The sequence below is a fragment of the Cryptotermes secundus genome, unplaced genomic scaffold (genome assembly GCF_002891405.2).
Source record: "Cryptotermes secundus unplaced genomic scaffold, Csec_1.0 scaffold2252, whole genome shotgun sequence".
NCBI classification, from domain to species: Eukaryota; Metazoa; Arthropoda; class Insecta; order Blattodea; family Kalotermitidae; genus Cryptotermes; species Cryptotermes secundus.
Window position 1 is genome coordinate 239,023 of NW_019732873.1, and position 21,201 is coordinate 260,223.

A 21,201-nucleotide genomic window follows, 5' to 3' on the forward strand; every position below is an offset into this window, starting at 1 on the left:
TTTTGCAGGGTTGAATTTCAGAGCAAGTTTTACAGTGGTAATGGGTACGGTTTTACCCCTTTCTCATTCAAGACTGTCCTTGAAGATGCACGTTTATATGGATAGAATTTCTACTTCGTTGTTGTGTCGACAGCCTCTATATCTCGATGTCATAACACAACAGGATGCAAGGAATAAAAATAAAAATTAATGAAGTTTCTGTTCTGGCAGAAAACTCTTGTTCATGGCTGTGTTATCTCTCAATTTTGTGTTTTACTTACTGGCGTTGTGGCGAGAAATTGTGCTTTATTAGAAACTCTTTGGATTTTTTTTAGTTTACCTATTCCTTTCAGCTGCACTATGGCCCTGGGGTTGACTCAGCCTCTAACAGAAGTGAGTAGCAGGAATCTTCCTGAGGGTAGAGGGCAGCTGGCGCGTAAGGCTGGCAACCTTACCTTCGTCTATGAGCTGATTGTCTATAGAATGTGGGAGCGTCAACATCTGACGGCCCTATTTACCGCCACGGCCTGTTGCAGCGATACCTTTGCCTTTTTTTCCTTCTATATCCTTTATTCCTTAATCATCCAATCCTGCAACAGTTCATACTCTGAGCTGCTAAATGTGCCACTGCGTAAACCATAAATTAAACCCATGTATTGTGCCGTGTTTCAAGTGTTGTCCAGATACATGAAATGGATATTCACAGAAAGCCAGGATAGCTCAGTCAGTATGGCAGCAGGCTATAGGCTGGATGGCTGGGGTGTGATTCCTGGTTAGGGTGAGAGATTTGTCTACTCCACAGCATCCAGCCTGGGGCTCTGGGGTGTGACCAGTCTCCTATCCAGTGGGTGTTAGAGACTCTCTCCTCATTGGTAAAGCAGCTGGAGCATGAAACTGACCACTCACATCCTTCTAGTGCCAAGGCTAGGAATAGTGGAGCTATATCTCCACTCCTAAATACGCCCTCATGGCGTGGTGCTTAACTAATTGAGCACAGGGACAAATTTATCTTTTTACCAACACTCATGAGCACCTCACTTAGTTTAGATATGCTGATATATCATTAGCTTTGTTTGAATGTTTACAAGCTGCAGATAAAAGGAAGGTTTCAAGAAGTTATGCTGTGGCTAATGGCCAAATATCAGCTTCTTTTCACAAGAACACTAGGTCTTCTGGTGGCCTCATACATTTTTCATGCAACTGCAACTAGGAGGTGTAGAGACATGGCTGCTGTCTGGCAGTCAGTCAGTCAGTCCCTGTATAGGACCAGTATTCTTTACGCTGTTCCCTCACTGCTCCTGGTTTGCTTAGGGCCCCTGAGCCTCGCCCTCCCTCCCTCTCTCTCCCATAACGTATTTTTCACACTTTGCTTACTCATCTAACCTCAGGGCAGAGCTGTCAGTTTCCACTGAAATACTGGTTATGATCTACGCAGACTACACAGTGTCACATCTCAGAAGATCATAATCTATTCTGTGTAATTTACATGGACCACGTGATCACTTTTATACCTGCAGCTGCCATGTTGAAGGATGTACACTTGTAACTGTAGCAACACAAAGGAAAGTGGATGACCTGTATTTATGTGGGTAACAGTGAAGTTAGTACTGCCTGTAGTTCTCATGCAACAACAAATTATTGGAATCTGAAGGGAAGAATCAGACATCTTCATTGGTTTATGAATTTAGTAAAGAAACTTAAATTTTCATTTTCCTTTGAGGAAAACTTAGGACATTGAAAGCAAGTGACAGAATCAGAACCACAGCCACTTAAATAAAAATCTTGACACAAATAATGAAATGCACTTGGACGGATGAACCATGAAAGGAATAGAGGTATGTTAACATAGATAAAATTAGAACCAGTACTGGACAGAAATTGTAAATATGAAATCTGATGGACGCAACATGTCAACAGAACTGTTACACAGTTACAGAGCACATGGGTCAAGGAACTGGTGAAGAACTTAGAAGGTACTGCTGGACAGTTGAGGTCAGAGTGAGGGCTGACAAGTGGCCCAGCTCCATAACTGCTAAGTGGTGATACTTATGATGATTTAACAAATAAACATTTATAGTCAAAATGTAAACTACTTTATTATACAAGAAGCTGCACAATGCAATTATCTGCTGTAATTACACTGTAAGAAGGGGGGCTGTACCACCATTACGTGAGAACTGCAGCATTTTGAATGAGGCTAACTTCATTTTCTGCAAAAGTGTAGTAAGAAGAAACTACTTGCTAGTGCAATTGTGACGTGTGTAGTATTGTGGGTTTAAATATCTTTGCAGTACTTCGTACCTTATGCAAGAAAAGCCCAAAGCCATGTGTGTTCATCAAGATCTTGGGTGTGGTGATTTTTGTTCCTTTTGTACCATGGAAATAGGACTTAGTAACTTTCTGATGGTGACATAATGATTTACATCAATATGTGATGGTGACGCACCATGCAGGATGTTTAGACACAGTTTAACATGTTAACATTGGTTGTTTGCAATCATGCTAATATTAGTATGTTATTTTTATAAGTCTCTTAATATTTTATTTTAGTGATTGTGCAGATTTCATTTATTCTGCTTTAATGCTATGTGCAGTACCACCATGTTACAGATGATGTGTGTTCCTGGAAATGTGTCCACTTCATATGAGCCCAAGTTTTACCTTATAAATAGGACACATCCCTCTGGAAATGAAGAACACTTCATGACGTTTCATTTCCCTGCTCTTTTAGGTATGCTGTGTGCGCCCCAACTTGATGGCCTCGTGCCGTGTGTCTCAAATGAGGGTCATATGCCACATAAGATGGCTGGGATAGCTCAGTTGGTATAGTTACCAAGTACAGACTGGATGCTTGTGGAACAAGGGTGTGATCCCCAGCAGGGGCGAGAGATTTGTCTCCACCGCAGTGTCCAGACCAACTCTGGAGCCCACCCGGTCTTCTGTCCAACGTGAACTGAGGGCTCTTTTCCCTGGGGTAAAGCGGTTAGTGCTGAGGTTACAAATGTGTGAACCTGTACCTCCACTCCTCTACTTAATTAAATAAGTCTGGGGACAACTTGACCTGACCTTCACCTGTAACGTGTTACATATACAAAAAGTTCTGGGGAAAACTAATCACCTACTTTCCTTTGATACGACAGAAACCACATAGAAAACTAAGAAAATTGGGGGGGGGGGGACAGACAGCAACATGATCTCATAAGCCTCCCAACAAAAGTTGGGGGACACAAATAGAGAGACTGCAAGGTGATCTCATAAGCCTCCCTTTATTTTTTCAAAGTAAAGAAATTAGACTAAAAGTGGGAATAGCAGACATGCAGACATCCCCCATATGTGGATGTTTGTATATTTCTTAACAGATAATCACATCTTACAAAAGAGTTTGTTTTGGCCGAATTTGTCATTGTTTTGCAGTTTGTATTTACAAAATTATGGTCTGCGTTGGGAACTCTGTAGTCATGTTCTGTGATTGCCATAACCCAAACATAGTATGTACTGTAGATGTACACTGTACACATTATATAAAATTATTTAATGCAAACGGCAAGTACTTTATGCGTACTGGAGGTAATCAAGTACCCCAAAGCATCGAGACATAAACTTGTGCAGCCACTTGATGTGTGTGAATGTAACATTCCCATCAGTTTTGCATTTCCTGCAACATACATAACAGAAGAATGCCAATTATGAAATTTGCTCTGCATCTTGCCTATGTTTACATTAGCCATGGCCATGCACGTACTCTGGCTGAGTTCTTGTATTAGTATACTCATTCCCAATCTCTTTTTGTAATCATACAAGTAAATTTTGATTTCTCAGATCGAGTATTATTTGTTATTCAAAATTTTAGTCAGCATATATTGTGATAATGACAAGGAATGCAACCATATACCAATGAAGCATGGGTACAGGTCTGTGTTCTCATGAATTTCATCGTTTCTTCTGACTGAAATGGCCCTACATTTCTTGGACAGGACACTGGCATGATGCACGGTGCCAGAGAAGCTCTGAGAACTGGTACTGCTTCGAAACATAGAGGAATGATAGCCCTCAGTTTGCAGTTATTCAGAGATGCACCATAACTCAGAAGATGTTTTGTCCCCAGAAATCCAGGAATTTGATAGAAATTGAGGAAGGACAGAGAGGCACACATCATGTTGGATGACTTGGATCCTTAAGGTCAGTACAGGAACTATCTTGATTAATATAACCATCTTCTGGGATGTGACGCTATGTAGTTTTGTAGACAGGTACAGGTATTATGGTTTGTAGTGTGTTCTTATTCCCCAAAGACTGAAGCAGCAGGTTTCTCTGAACCATGGGTATCTATCTATGAAACTGCATGGTGTCACATCCAACCATATGATCTTTAATACTTCATGTTGTGAGAATTTCGAATCTTGATCTTGACTGAAGTTTTTAACTTTGTCATTACTGTACGGTCCCCTGAAATTAGTCAACCCTGGTTTCTCAGGTCCCCCGAAAATTACTGTGTGGCATGAGAGGGATCAGATAATCGTGCAAACTTTTGGTTGGAAAATCAGAATGGAAGAGACCTCTTGGAATACCTAAGCATAGGTGGGAGGATAATATTAAAATGGATCTTAAAGAAATGAAGAACCAGTTTCATAGTCTTGTGAACATGGTAATGAACCTTTGGGGAATTTCTTGCCTAACTGAGCAAATGTTAGTTTCTTACAAAAGAATGGGCCCTGTGTAGTTAGCTAATGTGTGAGGGGTGTGGATTGGATTCATCTGGCTCAGGATACATACCAATGACAGGCTCTTGTGAATATGGTATTAAACTTTTGGGCTCCATAAAATACAGGAAAATTCTTGAGTATCTGAGAGACTGTTATTTACTGTAAATAACTATGCTTCATGGAAAAAGCTGATTGATACTGCGTCATTGAACAGCCAACAAAGGAATGACCGGTAAACACAGTTCACTCGCGTTGCCAGGGGGGCTCCTGAAATTGACACAAGAAGACAATGACTGAGTTATGATTTGGGGGTGTCCAGTGTTCAGAAGTAAGCAGTTATGCAGACAGTGTTCTGGACTGAATAGTGTCATGTGATATTAACAGAGAAATGTTTGCATGTATCAGGAAAGGTAATATTTTCACTTGTCATTTCACAGTTGGTGTTCAAAAAAACACGAGGCATTTAAATATGCGGACAAATTTGATGGAAGATAGCCTTGGTACTCTGCAGAACTCCGACATCATTTCTACCCCCAAATTTGGTAAGTGAAATTATTTTTGTTTCTGACAGTTGGTGTTCTTAGGGGCAGATGTATCTTCTGAGCAGATTATGCCTTTTGAAGGGTTTGATATTTTCACAGCGATGTAGTTCTTATTATGATTGCCTGAGTTATCACACCTTGCAGTCTGGTAGGTTAAATACAAACATTATGGAAAATTCACCTCCTTCCATGTTTGGAACAGAAAATAGCGGCAGTATGTTCCTATGAAACGCCTGTAACCAGCTACCAGACTACATAACGTCGTAGTCCGGAAGACCAGAGTGTTAGTTTTTGTAAGATTTGAGGTCTCTGTGGTAGTGAAGGTTCTTAATTTGGTTCTTGGGACCTTCCTACTTTTTGAAGATGGTTTGTTCTGTGATGTGCTGGTGTGAAGTCATGTAGGCTGTTAGTGACATATCAAAAGAACCTGCTTTCTCTATTTCTCTGATCTTCCCTGAAGAGGGAAGCAGCAGGTTACTCTGATAGCTTGTAGCTATCTCCTGAACCAGCAATTCCCAAAGAAGGAGACGCCCTGCAGGCACCATGAAACCTGGTTGTGCGTCAGAAACGCCAGATGTGCAATGTGACTGGTTACGTTAGATTACAGACATACACAGCAGCATAGGAAATGTGTTTCATATAAATCATTAAGGTTCTCAAATAATTATATATTTAAATCACTAACCAAATTTTAAGATATTTTTATATGTTTGGAGGCAGGGTTGCTAGCAGGTTGGCATAGTGGTAAAACTCTGTTTTCATATGTGGGGCTGTTGGTTTGAATCTTGGCTGGGATGCTGCATTTTGTGGTTTTCCTCCCTCCCTCCAGACAAGTTCCAGGATAATAACTTGGTTAGCCATGACTTTTTCCTTCCGGATCTTTTCCAGTTCACTTATCTTCCCACCATGCAACGCTGCATAGTGGAGATCCTGGCAGCATCAGATCATGAGTCACAGAAATGTAGGCTCGGGGCCTCAGTCATTTTTATTCATATCAAGGGAGCCGCAGACTAAAGGAGTTTGGGAACCACTGTACCAGACTGTACGGCGCCATGTCCCTATACCGTGAAGTCGCACACATGAAAGTTTCTACTTGCACACTGTGGTAGTTATTGGCGGTTGACCCCGTTCGCTTCACAATTTTGCCACCATGTTGTGTAATTATGGGAAGCAGTGTGCTGACACATTGGCAGATGAGGCAGGTAATTTCGAAGTTACCACCCTGTTTCCTGGTACAATTGTGCCACCAGTCATAGAACTTTATTCTAAAAAACAAAATTCGAAGCCAAATCTTAGGACTTGCATCCAACAAGTCCCTTAGGTTAGGCAATCGGTCTCGTTTTTAAAACATTAGGCCTTTGGTTCCATTTTGAAATGGTTATGCTCTTGGTTTAATTTTGTAGGAATAAATATCTGAAGACCTTTTAAGGTTAGGCTTTGAGTTTTGTTTTTTACAAAATAAACTTCCTTCCATGTAATGCTAAGATTAAGAATTCCATGGACCAATGTTTCCGCTCCCCCACACGTTTTCACGGCAGCGTGCTTAATTAAGTAGGCGATGAACAACTTTGCCTTTTCATCCTTAATGGCTGACAGCGTTGACATGGCTTTGAAGTTCTGGAGCTTCAGTACATAAGTACGAGTACCTGTTTCTATGACAGCAGTGTGACTTGGAAATAACTTCATGTTGCGTCATAATGATAGTGGTTAGTACTCATCATCTGCCTCATCCACCTCTCCATCAGCCGAGTCCACCCCCACCTCCTCGTAGTCCTTCTCCAGGGCCGCCAAATCCTCGCGGGCCTCAGAAAATTCGCCCTCTTCCATCCCCTCCCCGACGTACCAATGCACAAAGGCACGTTTTGCGTACATCAGGTCGAATTTGTGGTCGAGGCGTGCCCAGGCCTCAGCAATGGCTGTCGTGTTGGATAGCATGCAGACGGCGCGCTGCACCTTGGCCAGGTCTCCGCCTGGCACCACTGTCGGCGGCTGGTAGTTGATCCCCACCTGCGCAGTACACACAGATGTTATGTACAGTGTGCCTTCATTGCATAGCAAAATTCTGTGGTGGGACGTGACGCACCTTGAAGCCAGTGGGGCACCAGTCCACGAACTGTATCGTCCTTTTCGTCTTGATAGTTGCTATAGCAGCATTCACGTCCTTGGGAACAACGTCGCCCCTGTGGACACAGGAATCACGCGAGTCAGGCGTGGAAACCCTTTGCAAAACAGTGCAACTGTTTGTACCGCCTGCTTCCAAACATCCTGCGCACATAATCTCTTTACGTGTTTCCACAATAGACAAACATTATTTCTCCTACAGGCGCGTCCACATTACTTGTGCTCGTTCTCGTGCTCGTGTGACTCGCTATGCTAGCGAGTAATGTGGACGATATGACAAGTCACGAGACAAGCAAATTTAATTTAAAAACTATAGCCAGTAAATTAAAATATGACTACAGCCTATGCACACTACGAGTAAATATACGGATCCTCACGCGCCGAAGCCTGGCGAGTAACTGAAGTAGTGTGGACGAAGATTTACGATCACAAGTAAAAGCCAGACGAGTCTCCCGACGAGCACGAGTAATGTGGACGCGCCTTAAGAATGTTAGTCTGTTAGTCTTTGTAATGGAGAAGCATTGTGTTTTCTTTGAGTTTGAAAACTGAATTTTTAAATGACATTTAAGTGATTCCGTGTTCCACTTCATGTTTTGCATTCAGCCTTCCACACGTTATCAAAATTTCGCACTAAAATACCTCCTCCCAATCAGTGGCGGCTCGTAGCTAAAATTAGTGGGGGTGTTGCTCCAGAAGCGCACAGTTCCATACAAAGATTTGGCTACTGACATTAAGCTTAAGGATTATATATTGTATTGTACAAGTATAAAGAAAGAATTAAAGAAAAAAGGACTCGTTATATAAATGTTATCGATAATATCATGTGGAAATTGGGGGTGCCGCAGTTCCGCAGTGCCTATACACGGGCCGCCCCTGCTCCCAATATTAATTCGAAATTTTACCCTATCGCAGCGCTCCCAATGCTGATGTCAGAATTTCGATGGAACGCAGCGAAGCCCCTGCTCTACTTCTTTCCTCTACTTACAACAAAGTCCACTTCCCAACGCTTTGCCTTCTGTCCAACCTACCGTTACCAGGAGGAGGAGTGGGCGCTCCTTCGGTAACCTCAGTGCCGGTGAAGTTCCCTTTTCTCCCCCTCCCCCTCCTTCAGACAGTTACTGATGAAGGCGTGAGTTTCCTGCCGATACATGAACACTGGAAGTACACTGAAATTGACTCTTAATTACTTTCCAATGATTACGCCACGGCCCACATCACTAACTAATGGCCAGGGCCCGGATTTTGATGACGTGTCATCTTTTTCTCCTTGTATCCTATGCGATGCTCTTAAATATATACATCTCAGATATGAGCTGCTGGTTACAGAAATGTAAATTTTATAGGTAATTTTTTGTCATTTTTTGGTTTAAGGTCTTCATTCTTGGGGTAATTTTTTGGACTTTTAAGTGTAACTCTTGTCATTTTTGGCCATTTTAGGGAATTTTTCTTCATATGTTTTCTGAAATGTGAATAACATGGAAGCGAAGTGTTCTTTCTCTTTCTCCTTTAGGTCATTTTTCTGGATTTTTTCGGTCATTTTTTAAATATTTTCAGGTCATCAAAATCCAGGCCGTGCTAATGACACACCTTCATTCCCGTAGTCGTTGGAGTGTGCGTTGTGGTGTTCCGGCCATGATGGCTACATATGTACATAAAAGGCCCGAAGGTGGAGCTACCTGTACAGCATGCAGCAGGCCATGTATTTTCCGTGACGCGGGTCGCATTTCACCATCTGATTGGCGGGTTCGAAGCACGCATTCGTGATCTCCGCCACCGTCAGCTGCTCGTGGTAGGCCTTCTCGGCGGAAATGACAGGCGCGTAGGTCGCGAGTGGGAAGTGGATGCGCGGGTAGGGCACCAGGTTCGTTTGGAACTCCGTCAGGTCGACGTTCAGGGCGCCGTCAAAGCGCAAGGACGCGGTAATGGACGACACGATCTGCCCGATAAGACGGTTCAGATTCGTGTAAGTTGGCCGCTCGATGTCCAGGTTCCGCCTGCAGATGTCGTAGATGGCCTCGTTGTCCACCATAAAGGCACAGTCCGAGTGCTCAAGCGTCGTGTGTGTCGTGAGAATTGAGTTGTACGGCTCCACGACGGCTGTAGACACCTGCAGCACGCACCGCCTGTCTCAGAAATACTGTCACAACTTGACGCAAGCCACTTGCCACATCTGCACGATATACTGCGTGCCCCACAGTTACCCACATGCTATTTAGAGACATCACTTGGACATCAGTAGGATATACCACGTGTCTCAGAAATATAACATAATTTTCATACAAACAGCATGATAGAATGGAACAATATTGTGAACAAATACCTTGACTTTGGACATCGGTGTGATATATCGCGTGTCCCACAGATACAAAAAAAATGTATTATGCAAAATACCAGATAGAATGAAAAAATTCCAAAAATGTGTCACTGCGAAAAATGGAGAATATGTTTGCATTAGTTCTGCCACATCTCCTTATGACCTGACTTTAACTCAGGTTAAGGGCGCGTGGAGCTATACGGCACTAGGTGTTGCTTGTTACTGTGGCTGTTACCTGTGGTGCTGGATAAATAGAGAACTCGAGCTTGCTCTTCTTGCCGTAGTCCACCGAGAGGCGCTCCATGAGCAGAGACGTGAAGCCGGAGCCGGTTCCTCCTCCGAAGGAGTGGAAAATGAGGAATCCCTGGAGCCCCGTGCACTGGTCGGCCAGCTTCCTAACTCGGTCCAGCACCACATCTACCAGCTCCTTCCCGATCGTGTAGTGGCCACGAGCGTAGTTGTTGGCGGCGTCCTCCTTCCCTGTGATGAGCTGCTCGGGGTGAAACAGCCGGCGGTAGGTCCCCGTGCGCACCTCGTCTGCAACAGGTAAGCCAGGCCTCGCCAAGTAGTCCCGGCTCCTAGCCTACCTTCCTTATTAAAAACAAAATTGACTTATGATACCTCGTTTCTGTCTGTGGCCTCCCCTAACGTTGCTAGGCAATGACTCGGTAAACACATTGTCGCTGCAATGAACACACCCGCAATGATAAAAGAAATTTTGGACGTGGTGTTTTCTGTGTGGTTCGTATAGTTTCAGATGCTCAATATATAGTGAAAGGAAAACAGGAGATTAGGTAGCGCTAACATGAAAGTAACACTCTGCAGGCACCAATCAGATCAGTAATGAGGTATGCTTGCTCCACCTGGGAATTTGCTGCAAACGCCCATCTTTTGAAATTGCAGCGCCTTCAAAACAAGTTCTGCGCACCATTGGAAATGTTTCAAGGTGTACACTGATTCCTCCAGAAGGGCTCAGCTCCGTGAGTAAGTAAGTAAGTAAGTAAGTAAGTAAGTATGGCTTCTGCTTTTAATGTCTTCATATGTAGATTACTGCCTTCTGGTGATGTGGCACCTTGTAACATTGCAAATATTTACCGACGTTTCGGTGAAGCATGCGTTCTGCATCAAAAAGACGGGAGAAGCGCATCCCACGAAACCGTCGGTAAACATGTGCGTGTTGGAGGTGCCACCGCCAGATGCTTGGCTCTGACAAATCTAATTTCAGCGGCCGTAATTCTGGTCCCTGCGTGCTGCATTGTTAGCCACCCACTCACACACGCAACTCATTGACCACCGAGCAGGTTGGCATAGCGGTAACGCACTAGACTTGTATTCCGGAGGTCCTTACTTCGAACCTGGGTCAGGACACAGTTCCTTCAGGCAAATTCGTACACATTCTTGTGTTTTCCCCTCCAGATCCTGTCCAATTGACCATCGTACGGAGAACTCACCAACCACCGTGGGTTCCAGGTCTACGAACACTGCACGCGGTACGTGCTTGCCCGCGCCAGTCTCACTGAAGAAGGTATTGAAACTGTCGTCACCCCCGCCGAGGGTCTTGTCGGAGGGCATCTGTCCATCTGGCTGGATGCCGTGCTCCAGACAGTACAGCTCCCAGCATGCATTGCCTATCTGGACGCCCGCCTGGCCGATGTGCACTGAGATGCATTCCCTCTGTAAGCAACGACATCATCATCATATAACATTAATTATTATTATTATTATTATTATTATTATTATTATTATTATTATTATTATTATTATTATTAACAGATTTCCATGAAACAACGTAAGGTTTGAGCTCTTCACGGCGGGAACTATGAAGAATGCCGTCTTCTGAGATGTGGCGCCGTGCAGATATTGTATAAATTGACGTTTCGGAGGGACGTATCGCCTCCATCTTTAGGGTGTATAAAAATCGCGAGTAAGGAACCAGCGTGAACCTGAAGGTGGAGGCGATACATTCCTCCGAAACGACGATTTACACAATATCTACACCGCGCCACATCCCAGAAGACGGCATTTTTCTACTAAACCATGTTTCTGCAGCAGTCCAGCTTCATCTTCAGGGATGCATATCGCGGACTCTGCTTATACGCGGTTCTCCATTTGTATTCGCTTTTCCCCACCGCTAGGAACCTAGGCTCATAGCGGCCCCTGTACCCCTAATCTTCATCTTCTCTCAAGGCACTGACTGGTCTTTAGAACCGCGGTTTAGTTAACCGAAGTGTTCTCACTAACACAACCCCGTAAGCACTATAGACCACTGAAGGTCTCAGCGCTAGGGCCAGTTTTATGGCTCACCCCTCATACTTAACCTCCGTGGTTGGTGAGGGATCGCTGTGTTTGCAGTGTGAGGCAGTAACAAAACTGCATTCTTCACTTCATCACGTGCGCAGTATACATATATACAAGAAAGTACTGTGGTGCTGAAAAGGAACGATCCCGAGACCTTCGCGACGTCGCACGTTTTGAGTACGTTTATCACACAATTTGTAAGATAGGTTAGGGCAGATGGTTGGTTTTCCGTCCAATATTTGAACCAGAGACTCCCAAATCCTCGTACAAGCCACTCCAGCTTTCTGCTCAGACCCCTGCAGTAGTTCGTGTTGACTACACGCATTACAGATGGGGTACATAGACTGCGGATATTATGCAGCCCTTTACTGCGGGTGACAAATATTTGTTGTTCGGTACGATTCATTTGAACCCCATAGAACTAAAATCTCAGTCCCCTCTGCTACCCTCAAGATGGAATCAGTAAGTTCCTCCGAAACATCGCTATCCACCAAACTAAACAGTATTGTCTATAATTCTAGTGCTCATCGCCGTTAGAACATGAAATGCCCAAGAAACTCATCTCATCTGTAGCTGTCACCTGCTGTGACATTCATAGTTTCTGCTGTCTGCCCCACAGTGCATTTATGTGCTTCGTAAGATCCTCACAGTAAACACCGATTGTTTCTTTTAAGTCTTTGTAATGGAGACTTAAGTATGTTTTCTGTGCAGTAGGAACTGAATGTGTTTTTGGAGCGTTCGCAGTTGGAAAAAAATAATTAAAAAATGCCTCTTCACTTCGGAATGCCAGTCAGACTGTTTCTAATTAAAATCGGACAATACCGGACATTTCGCATGAAGAGGTACGCACGTCTCTGAGCGCATCTCGCTGAATGTTTATCGGACTGAAAAATGTTTCAAACGAATGTCGTAAAGAAAAGTGAAACACATTTTATGTTCCGGGTAATTAAATCGAAAGACGGGCCAGGATCGCTACCCCGTGCGCGCATTTCCTTCTTAATTATCATTCAGATGAGCTTCGTGCTTCAGAGCGGCAGGATCCCACCCTCCATCTCATGTCTGCCCACCACATCGCGTGGAAGCTGGCCATAAATGAAGAGGGTGAGGGTGCAGTCTCGCATTTCCTGTACCCCGACGGCAGGTTCACCGAACTCTGCCAACTGTGGTGATAATTATGCGATTCTCTGCCTTATCGCGTGCCTCATTTTATATGCTTTATGATGATATGGCGGCAGGCAGGGCATAACAGAATATCTTGCCTCTGCGAGTAGCAACAGAACAAGGATCACCCTACCCAAAGTGAGTGCACTATGACATCAACGTTTCGCACGGTCGCCATATTTGTAACTTACAGACGTTTCATACGCAGCGTGCAGTTGTGGTTATGTTCTCTCTGCACGCCCAACTCCAGTTTCTCATTGGTTGTCATCATCAAACCGAAAACTGAAGTGTTTCCGCACTACAAGAAATAAGTTGCGTGCTTCTTCGGAGTCATAATACCGCACACAATTCGTGGATCATAAACTGATACCAATGTCGCTCCCACCTCATAATTTCGCTTGTCTGCCATGCTGTTATTGTTATACAAACTGTCCAAACGGGACGGTGGGGTTGCCTCCAGTAGCATAACTTTCATACCAAATTTGGTGAGAGCCGGGATAGCTCAGTCGGTATAGCGACGGTCTACTGGCTGGACGGCTGAGGAATTGGAATTCGGTCCCCGAAAGGGGCAAGAGATTTTTTTTATTTTTTTCATAGCGTCAGGACTGCCTCTGGGGCCCACCTAGCCTCCTGTCGAATGGATACCGGGGACACTCCTGAGGGGTAAATCAGCCGAGACGTGAAACTGACCACTCACCTCCATATAGAGCAGAGGTCAAGAGTGCCGGAGCTGTATCTTCACTCCCGAATACGGCTTCATGGAATAGTGTTTAATTAATTAAGCACAGGGTCAACAATACCTTTTTGCCTTTACCAACATTGGCGAAAATCGGCCATCTAGTTCAGAAGTTGAAAGGGGAAATTGCACCGACACACATAGAGCATACTGACTTCGTGAGCTCGCTTTGTTTCCCGGAGAAACGCCAGGGAATTCCGTTGAGCAATGCAGGTCACACGATTGTCGGGACGGACCTTGAACGGGCTACAAAAGCCTCTCTCTCGTATCGGCACGTATTGTTATTGCCGTTCGCTCAGAAAGGAGTGGCCAGTCACTTGTTCATAAGCAAGTTTTTGCTACTTTGACCTATATTTTCTATAAACAGCGACTTCTCGTGCAACGGCAGGCGTAGTGACTTCGCGAACCTGACGCATTTCCAAAATGCTGTTTCTTTAATTCCGAATTTACATGTGATTTAGTTATCAACCCCGAAAATTATTCATCATTTATACACACTGCTCGGGACTAACGTAATTACACCCCCACCGCTAATCTACACATTTCACAAAGCACTGCACGCCAAGTCTTCACTAGCCGTTCCCTGGCAGTGGCTTCTAACAGTGGTAGGTCTTCAGCTTCATGCGCTCAGGCCATTTCTTCACAGCCTTCCATACAGAACTCACTCTTAACTCACTACTCCCAACTGAAGTATAGCGCCATGTCTTCTCAGCCTCCCTTGTATAGCTCAACTGACTGGGTCGCTTCAGTTGGCTTCCTGTAACCCATTTGCACGGACCGAGCAGAAAATACCGTTTCGAACAGTAACACTTGTTGCTTGCGTATTCGTTGCCTCAGGAACGTGTTTACCGATCCGTTGCCTAGAAACGGGCTTTGTTTATTCGCGTATCTCGCAGTCATTACATAGCAACGGTTGTACACGCTTCAGTGTTTTACATAAACAGTAGTTTGTAAGAATCGCCTTACACATTGCGCATGCGCGCATGCCCGTGTTTAGCCGAACTGTTTCATGATTCAGTCTTCAGCGTAATTGTATTAGAAATTTATATGCTGGAAAAGGGAGTGCACACCCACGGCCTTCCTGATACCCAGATGCATTTGTCTCTATGTTAGGTAGAGCAGGGCCAGAGTTAAATTACTTTCTTCTATAAAACCGAGTTATTCTCAAGTTTTTTTCTGTGGTTAATTGCATAATGAAGAGTTCATAATCTGTGCTGTTCGCCAAACATTATTAGGACGTTCACATTGGAGGGGGGCCACATATGACATATGACAGATGGAAAATACAGAATTTCGTTGGAAAACTTAAAGGAAAGAGTCCATTTGAGGAATCTAGATATAGATGGAGAATATTGAAATTTATCTTAAGGGAATGAAGTGCGACGGTATACGTATATTGCAGTCTACAGGGTGTGAATAGGGTCCGTTGTGAACCTGGTCACAACGTCATACTAATCACTTAAACCCTGAAGCTTGAGGCAGTGTTTGTATCCACCTACCAAGAGATCGTAGTGTGGCATAGGCCGTAAAGTGGCAAAGTAAATGCCGTTGAAGCCTCAAATCTCATCTGGTTAACTATCTGACTGACTGAAAGCACTATTAAGTAAATAACTATCTATCTAGATACCTAAGAAACAAACTAATTGGCCGCTGTTTACTAGTTCAGGCGCCTCCTACATATCGCCAGGATTGTGCGGCAACTTCTCCTACTTTGATGTTATGCGTGTTGCCGAAGTAGATTGTTGCAGGCGAGCGAAATACGGTTCAACTTGAAGCAGAAGTTCGTTAAAGCATGCGCATTACAGAACGTGCGTGGCTATGAAGGGACTGTTTGGTTATGATGAGACTGTACACAAACATAAGTGACTTAGGAAGTAAACTCAGCGGTATGGTCGCGCCATAGCTCAAGCGGTTAGTCGCTGGCTACCCACCGCGGCGGCTCGGGTTCGATCCCGGGTCTGTTCAAGTGGTATTTGTGGTGGACAAAGTGGCGCTGGGACGGGTTTTCTCCGGGTACTTCGGTTTCCCCGGCCAATCTTCATTCCACCAAATTCTCAAACATCATGATCACCCGGGGCAGGCTACAATAGGCCAATCAGTGGCCGCCGTGCCTAGTGGACCCAGTTGGACTCCACCCCGCACTAAAAAATCTCAGCGGTAGGGCGTCTGACTTTAATTACTGAGCGCTTCATTTGCATATCGTCCGGGGGGCGGATATCCTGTCCGGGGATTCTGGTTACTTTCGTCTTAACAGTATTGGGCGAAGACTGAAAATTATGAACCTCCTCATTTTACAGTTTTCTCCCCCTCTCGTTCCCTCCNCCCCATTGGTTCGGAATATCCGAGAACAGTGACGAAGTAGCTAAGTAAACCGGCTATGCCTCCCTGAGGATGTTTATGGACCATATTCCTCCTTTAAATTAGATTTCTAGAAAGCCCGTTGAAACTCAAGGGGAAACAATTTCTTTCACATGTTCATTCTTCACCCCTTCTCTTCTGTTTCGTTGTCTTACATCGTGGAGGTTCTCGGTTGGCACAGCGGCAATCGTAACTTAGTTTGTCGTGGTCTTCCTCAGTCCGTCCAGTAACATTCCAGGATAGTGCCTCGATTAAGACATGACAGCTTCCTTTCGTCAGGTTCTATTCGTCCTTCCACCCAACTTTATAGGGTCAGGATGCTGACGGCGTCGAACTGGGCCCACAAAAAGGAATACCTTTCGTAGCTTTATCCCGTTCTGTCTTCCTCCAAAGCCCCATGAACGTAAGGTAAGCTAAAGCTATCCCTGTGACAGGCCATGGAGGCCCATAGGGTTGTGAGACGTCGAGGCTCCCACGTTTTCTAGACAATCAGCTCACAGATGGCGGTGAGTTTTTCAGCCCTACTCGCCGGCAGCCCTTTACCCCCAGGAAGATTCTTGGTACTCATTTCTGTTAGAGGCTGAATCGGTCCCAAGGCCATAGTGCGGCTGGAAGGATTAGGCAAATTTAAAATATCCAGTGACCTCATCTGGACTCAAACCCGCGACCTTCCGACTTGTAGCATAGTGCCTCAACCAACTACGCTAACGCGTGCCCCCACCCTGTGAACGTAATGGGTTAAATTAGGTAACGTACAGTGTAGCTGGTGGGGGGCTTTTGAAATCAGTTTTGTTCTAGAACCTTCTGCACGATTGGCCGCAATTTCTTAACAACGAAATATTTGAAATATTTACACTCCATGAAAATGCAAAAAAAAAAAAAAGTCAGGGATGAGAAATGCAAAGTAATTAAGAACGTCTATTTTGAAAGGTACTGTATCCCGGGATGTGACACTGTGTAGTAGGTAGAAATTCACCGACGTTTCGGAGGAACGTGCTGCCTCCATCTTTAGAGTCAAAGAATACGCCAGGCAAGCTGAGTGTACTTGCAGCTCGCTGATTGCTTTCGACACTGAAAATGGAGTCAGTGCGTTCCTCCGAAACGTTGGAGAACTTCTACAGGGTGCCATGCCCCTGAAAACGGCTGTCTTCATAGTCACGTTTATTTACATTTCCTTGTTGCCGATAGAATTATATTAGTGATTTCTTGAAATCATTTCCAAATATTTCTAGGTGACAGTTTTTAACAGAGCTGCAACGTGCAACTGGTACGGCATAACGGCCGCGCAACTCACAGGCGTAGCCAGTGAGACCTGAGCACAGTAACACTAACAGAGCGAGATGGAATGAAAATGTTGCACGTTTTCTGGACTGGCGTACCGTGACTTCACTGCGCAAAGCAGGAAATGTGAGCGGGCGGCCACTGATTTTGGGAGCGACAAACCGAACTTCTGAACGCGGCAGTTGTCTGGGCGGACATTCACACAGCGCGGTACCGGGCGGACGTTTCGGCGGAGCGATGAGCGCTGCCGCTTCACTTTCGGGGCTCTCCCAGCCAAAACCTCTGCTCGGAGGCAGATAATCGTGTCTGTGGTGTTCCATCACTTTCCTCAATCCCTCCAAACGCGTCGACACTACCTCAAGCAGTTCCTGCCTCATTAGACGCTCTGTAACAGGGCTGGCCAAACTTACTCAATTTCGGAGCCGGATATGACAGTTTTCAGAAATGGCGGAGTCGCATTCATCTAAGTACAGGTTCTCCACGCAGCAGGTTGCTATATATTTAATTCATTTGTAAAAAGAGCGGATTATATTCATTTCTTGTTTCTGGCCTCACTAAGGGTCCAAGACAGTCGCCCGCGCTTCGCGAGCCACAGTTTGCATACGTCTACCATGTACTCTGAGCTACCAGTAGTGTCTTTATATCAGCCATAAATGAACAAATGAAAAAATAAATATAACCAGCAGGTGTAGGGTTTCTGTTGATCCTCCGTTATGCAATTGGAGATGGGATGCTTCGTGCTGTACACGGATGTGTGGAAGGTAGCGTGTCGGCAGGGGCGAGGCGCCGGGTCACGCAACAGAAAACTTGATAATGATCACGGGGGGCGGTTGCGGTCAGCAACCCGCGCGGCACCAGTTACCATTGTATTGCCACGGGGGGTGGCCATATTTATGTTAGCCTAGTTTCCGAAGGGAGAACCGGACATCGCGTCCTGAGTAATAACTTCGGAGTTGCTTTAGAGGTCATCTGTAATTTCTTGCCTCCAGCAGTACTAATATGGCGACTGTCCGAAGTCTAACCCATTTCAACAGTCGTGGCTTTTAGACAGTGGGAATATGCCAACAATACATTAGAAGTTTGTTCTTGGTGAGGTCTAAGCAATGTTCAGTGCTTAAGCCTGGCGACCAGTCTGCCTAGAACATGGTGGAGCTTCGTGCTCTTCACGTGGCCCTCCCTTTCCATATTTCCTTACAATTTTATTTACCCTCAGCGTATTCTTCTACACTTGAACGTTGAGGCATTACGCTCCTCCCGAAACGTCAGTTGCCATGTGCCAGGCTACATGGCCTCAGTCTCACAAGCTAGTGCTCTTGTTTTCCGCCATGAGGGCCTCAAGCCTCGCGTATTTTTTGTTCCTTTTCCGCAAGTAACCGAAAGCGATCGGGTTTGAGCAGTATCTTCTGTAATATGAGGGCTTCTAGTCCGGTACAAGTTCACCGACGTTTCGGAAGAACGTGCTGCCTCCGTGTTCTGGATTTGTCGCTTGTTTATTGCTAGTTACTTGCTCGACAGTACGTTCCTCCAAAACGTCTGTGAATTTGTCTGTAGGAGCCATCAGATTACAGCAAATCACCAAATTGCGTGATTCAAACAATAGATCACGTGATTGTTCAATTATTCGGTTGCAGTGCGGACTTCTCAGTCTTCCGTAACCATATCTGGTTGTCAGACCTTCATAATTAGGACACGTGACCTCATTTTGTTAGGGTGGACCCTCCATGCTTCCGGGGCGGAGCCCACAAGAAGTATTCCTTTAATAAGGGTTCCATTGTCTCAGAGCTTTCGGAATGAATGATTCGGCCGAGCGAACTGAAATCGATTTGACCTCTTTCAGCCTCGCCCGATCCATGCAGGGACCGTGTAACGGCGCTGTCGGTAGCTCAGGGTGCATAGTGAATAGTAAAGTGGGAAGGATGTGGAAGAAGCGGCCATGGTCTGAGTTTGGATAGGCCTGCTGTCCCAGAATGTTCATGAACGGACTGAGGAATATCACAAGGAATCTCATTCAGAATGGCCAGTGCACAAGCCGAGATTTGAACCCGTTACTTCAGGGATACGACGCAGTAGCAATAGTTACTTGACTGCGACTTCCGTTTGCTGTAGTTCTTATATGCGCCGTTGGTCCAGTTCTCAAGATAAATATAAAATTAATTTTGATTGTGGAGTACTATTAGCTACTATAATTTTGCCTGTGTTTTTGTATGGGTGTGAAACTTGGTCTCTGACAGTAAGGGAGGAACATTGTCTGAGGGTGTTGGGAATATTTGGATCGAAGAGAAATGAAGTGACAGGAGGTTGCAGAGAACTGCATAATGATGAGCTTCATAACTTGTGCTCTTCACCGAGTATATTTAGAATGATCAAGGAGAATATGATGGACAGGGCATGTAGCACGATTGGGGAGAAGAGGAATGCATATAAGATATTTGTAGGAATTCCAGAAGGAAGGAGACCATTAGGAAGACCAAAACATAGGCAATTGGATAATATTAAAATGGATGTTAGAGAAATAGGATGGAGTGGTACGGGAGAGTGAAGGGCTCTTTTGAACACGGTAATGAGCCTTTGGATTGCATAAAAAGCTAGGAAGTTCTTGAGTAGCTGTACAACTGGCGGCTTCTCAAGAATGCCTCAGCTTCATGAAGTTAGTACTGTAAGCTGAAATGCCTCACAATTGTCGTTCTTAACTGACGCGCGTGTGAAGAGTGGAGGCATACCTTCCTACTGAATTCAGAATACTGGCCTGTGCGCCCCTGCGCAGTTTCCTTCAGACTTCCCGCTTTACTTCTGTGCGCAAAGATTTACAGAAATCATAACGAGTTTAACCCTTCGAAGCTTGAAGGGTGACAGCCGTGTAGCTGCAGTTGTCAGTACAAGTGCCATAACTGAGGACTACTGGGCCCAACATAGATAGCTTTCCTTTTTTTTTGCCATTCGAAAGAAGTGAATAATCTCTCGAAGCAGGGAATTCATTTAAATGAGGTTCAGTCCGAACCTCACAGGGAACACATTGTCTCCGCTACAGGGACCAACCGGTTAATGCTATTTAGAACAACAGTCGCTGTTTGTTGTTAAAGCCATACGGGACACACAAATACACCGTGTGGACAGAATTAGTGTGCTTTAAGTGGCAAAACAATCCTGAAATGGAGAACGTGCATAGTATATACAGTAAGAGCTTTTTATAATGGAAGACACTGACACCTCCTTGTTCCTGTGGGAATGTACTCACCATTCCGTGGCTGCTGTAGTTAGACTCGCCCGCCGCGCAAAGAGACGCTCCAAGTCGCGTGCCTATTGTGTGACTGGGGGACGGAGGCGCCCTTGCCATGCATATATATCGCGTGATGTGGGCGGGGAACCAGCAGGAGAACGTCTGTCTCGCAACCGGCCACAATAATGCAGCGGTGCAGGCTTCTTTAACGACCCTCGGGCCGTATAGCGTCGATTGGTGGTGTGATTAGTGAATAATGTTTTGGAAGGGATGTGGAAGGAGGCGGTAGCGGCATAAGTTAAGGTACTGTCCCTGTGTTTGCCTGGAGGGACTGAGGAAAGCCAAGAAAGCTCAGTCAGGGTAGGCTATGGCCCCTGTCGAGATTCGAAATGGGCGTCTCCCGAATGCAAACTCAGAAGCCTTGCTGCATCAGACATTTGCTTGGAGTCGCGATATTTACAGTACTATTCATTAGTAAAGCTAAAACCAAA

The 21,201-nt window shown here is 45.1% G+C and overlaps 2 protein-coding genes across 13 annotated transcripts in view; both read left to right on the forward strand.

Annotated features, from left to right (window-relative positions):
• Positions 1–6,294, forward strand: part of LOC111867822 (V-type proton ATPase 116 kDa subunit a) — a 30,072-nt gene extending 23,778 nt beyond the window's left edge. For 4 of the 10 annotated variants that reach the window (XM_023858003.2, XM_023858004.2, XM_023858007.2 and 1 more), the window contains exon 17: positions 9–185. In XM_023858003.2, coding sequence (XP_023713771.1) covers positions 9–105 — 97 coding nt within the window. In that variant the 3' untranslated portion in view covers positions 106–185. Of the gene's footprint in view, positions 1–8; positions 294–2,589 lie in introns of those variants that run through there. The other 6 variants (XM_023858005.2, XM_023858008.2, XR_004513379.1 and 3 more) reach the window with 5 other exon arrangements.
• The window catches only part of LOC111867825 (ionotropic receptor 21a), a 38,587-nt gene continuing 22,435 nt past the window's right edge, over positions 5,050–21,201 (forward strand). Inside the window, exons 1-3 of one of the 3 annotated variants that reach the window (XM_033752825.1) lie at positions 5,050–5,224; positions 9,944–10,205; positions 11,076–11,335. In XM_033752825.1, coding sequence (XP_033608716.1) covers positions 5,071–5,224; positions 9,944–10,205; positions 11,076–11,335 — 676 coding nt within the window. In that variant the 5' untranslated portion in view covers positions 5,050–5,070. Of the gene's footprint in view, positions 5,225–9,943; positions 10,206–11,075; positions 11,336–21,201 lie in introns of those variants that run through there. The other 2 variants (XM_033752826.1, XM_033752827.1) reach the window with 2 other exon arrangements.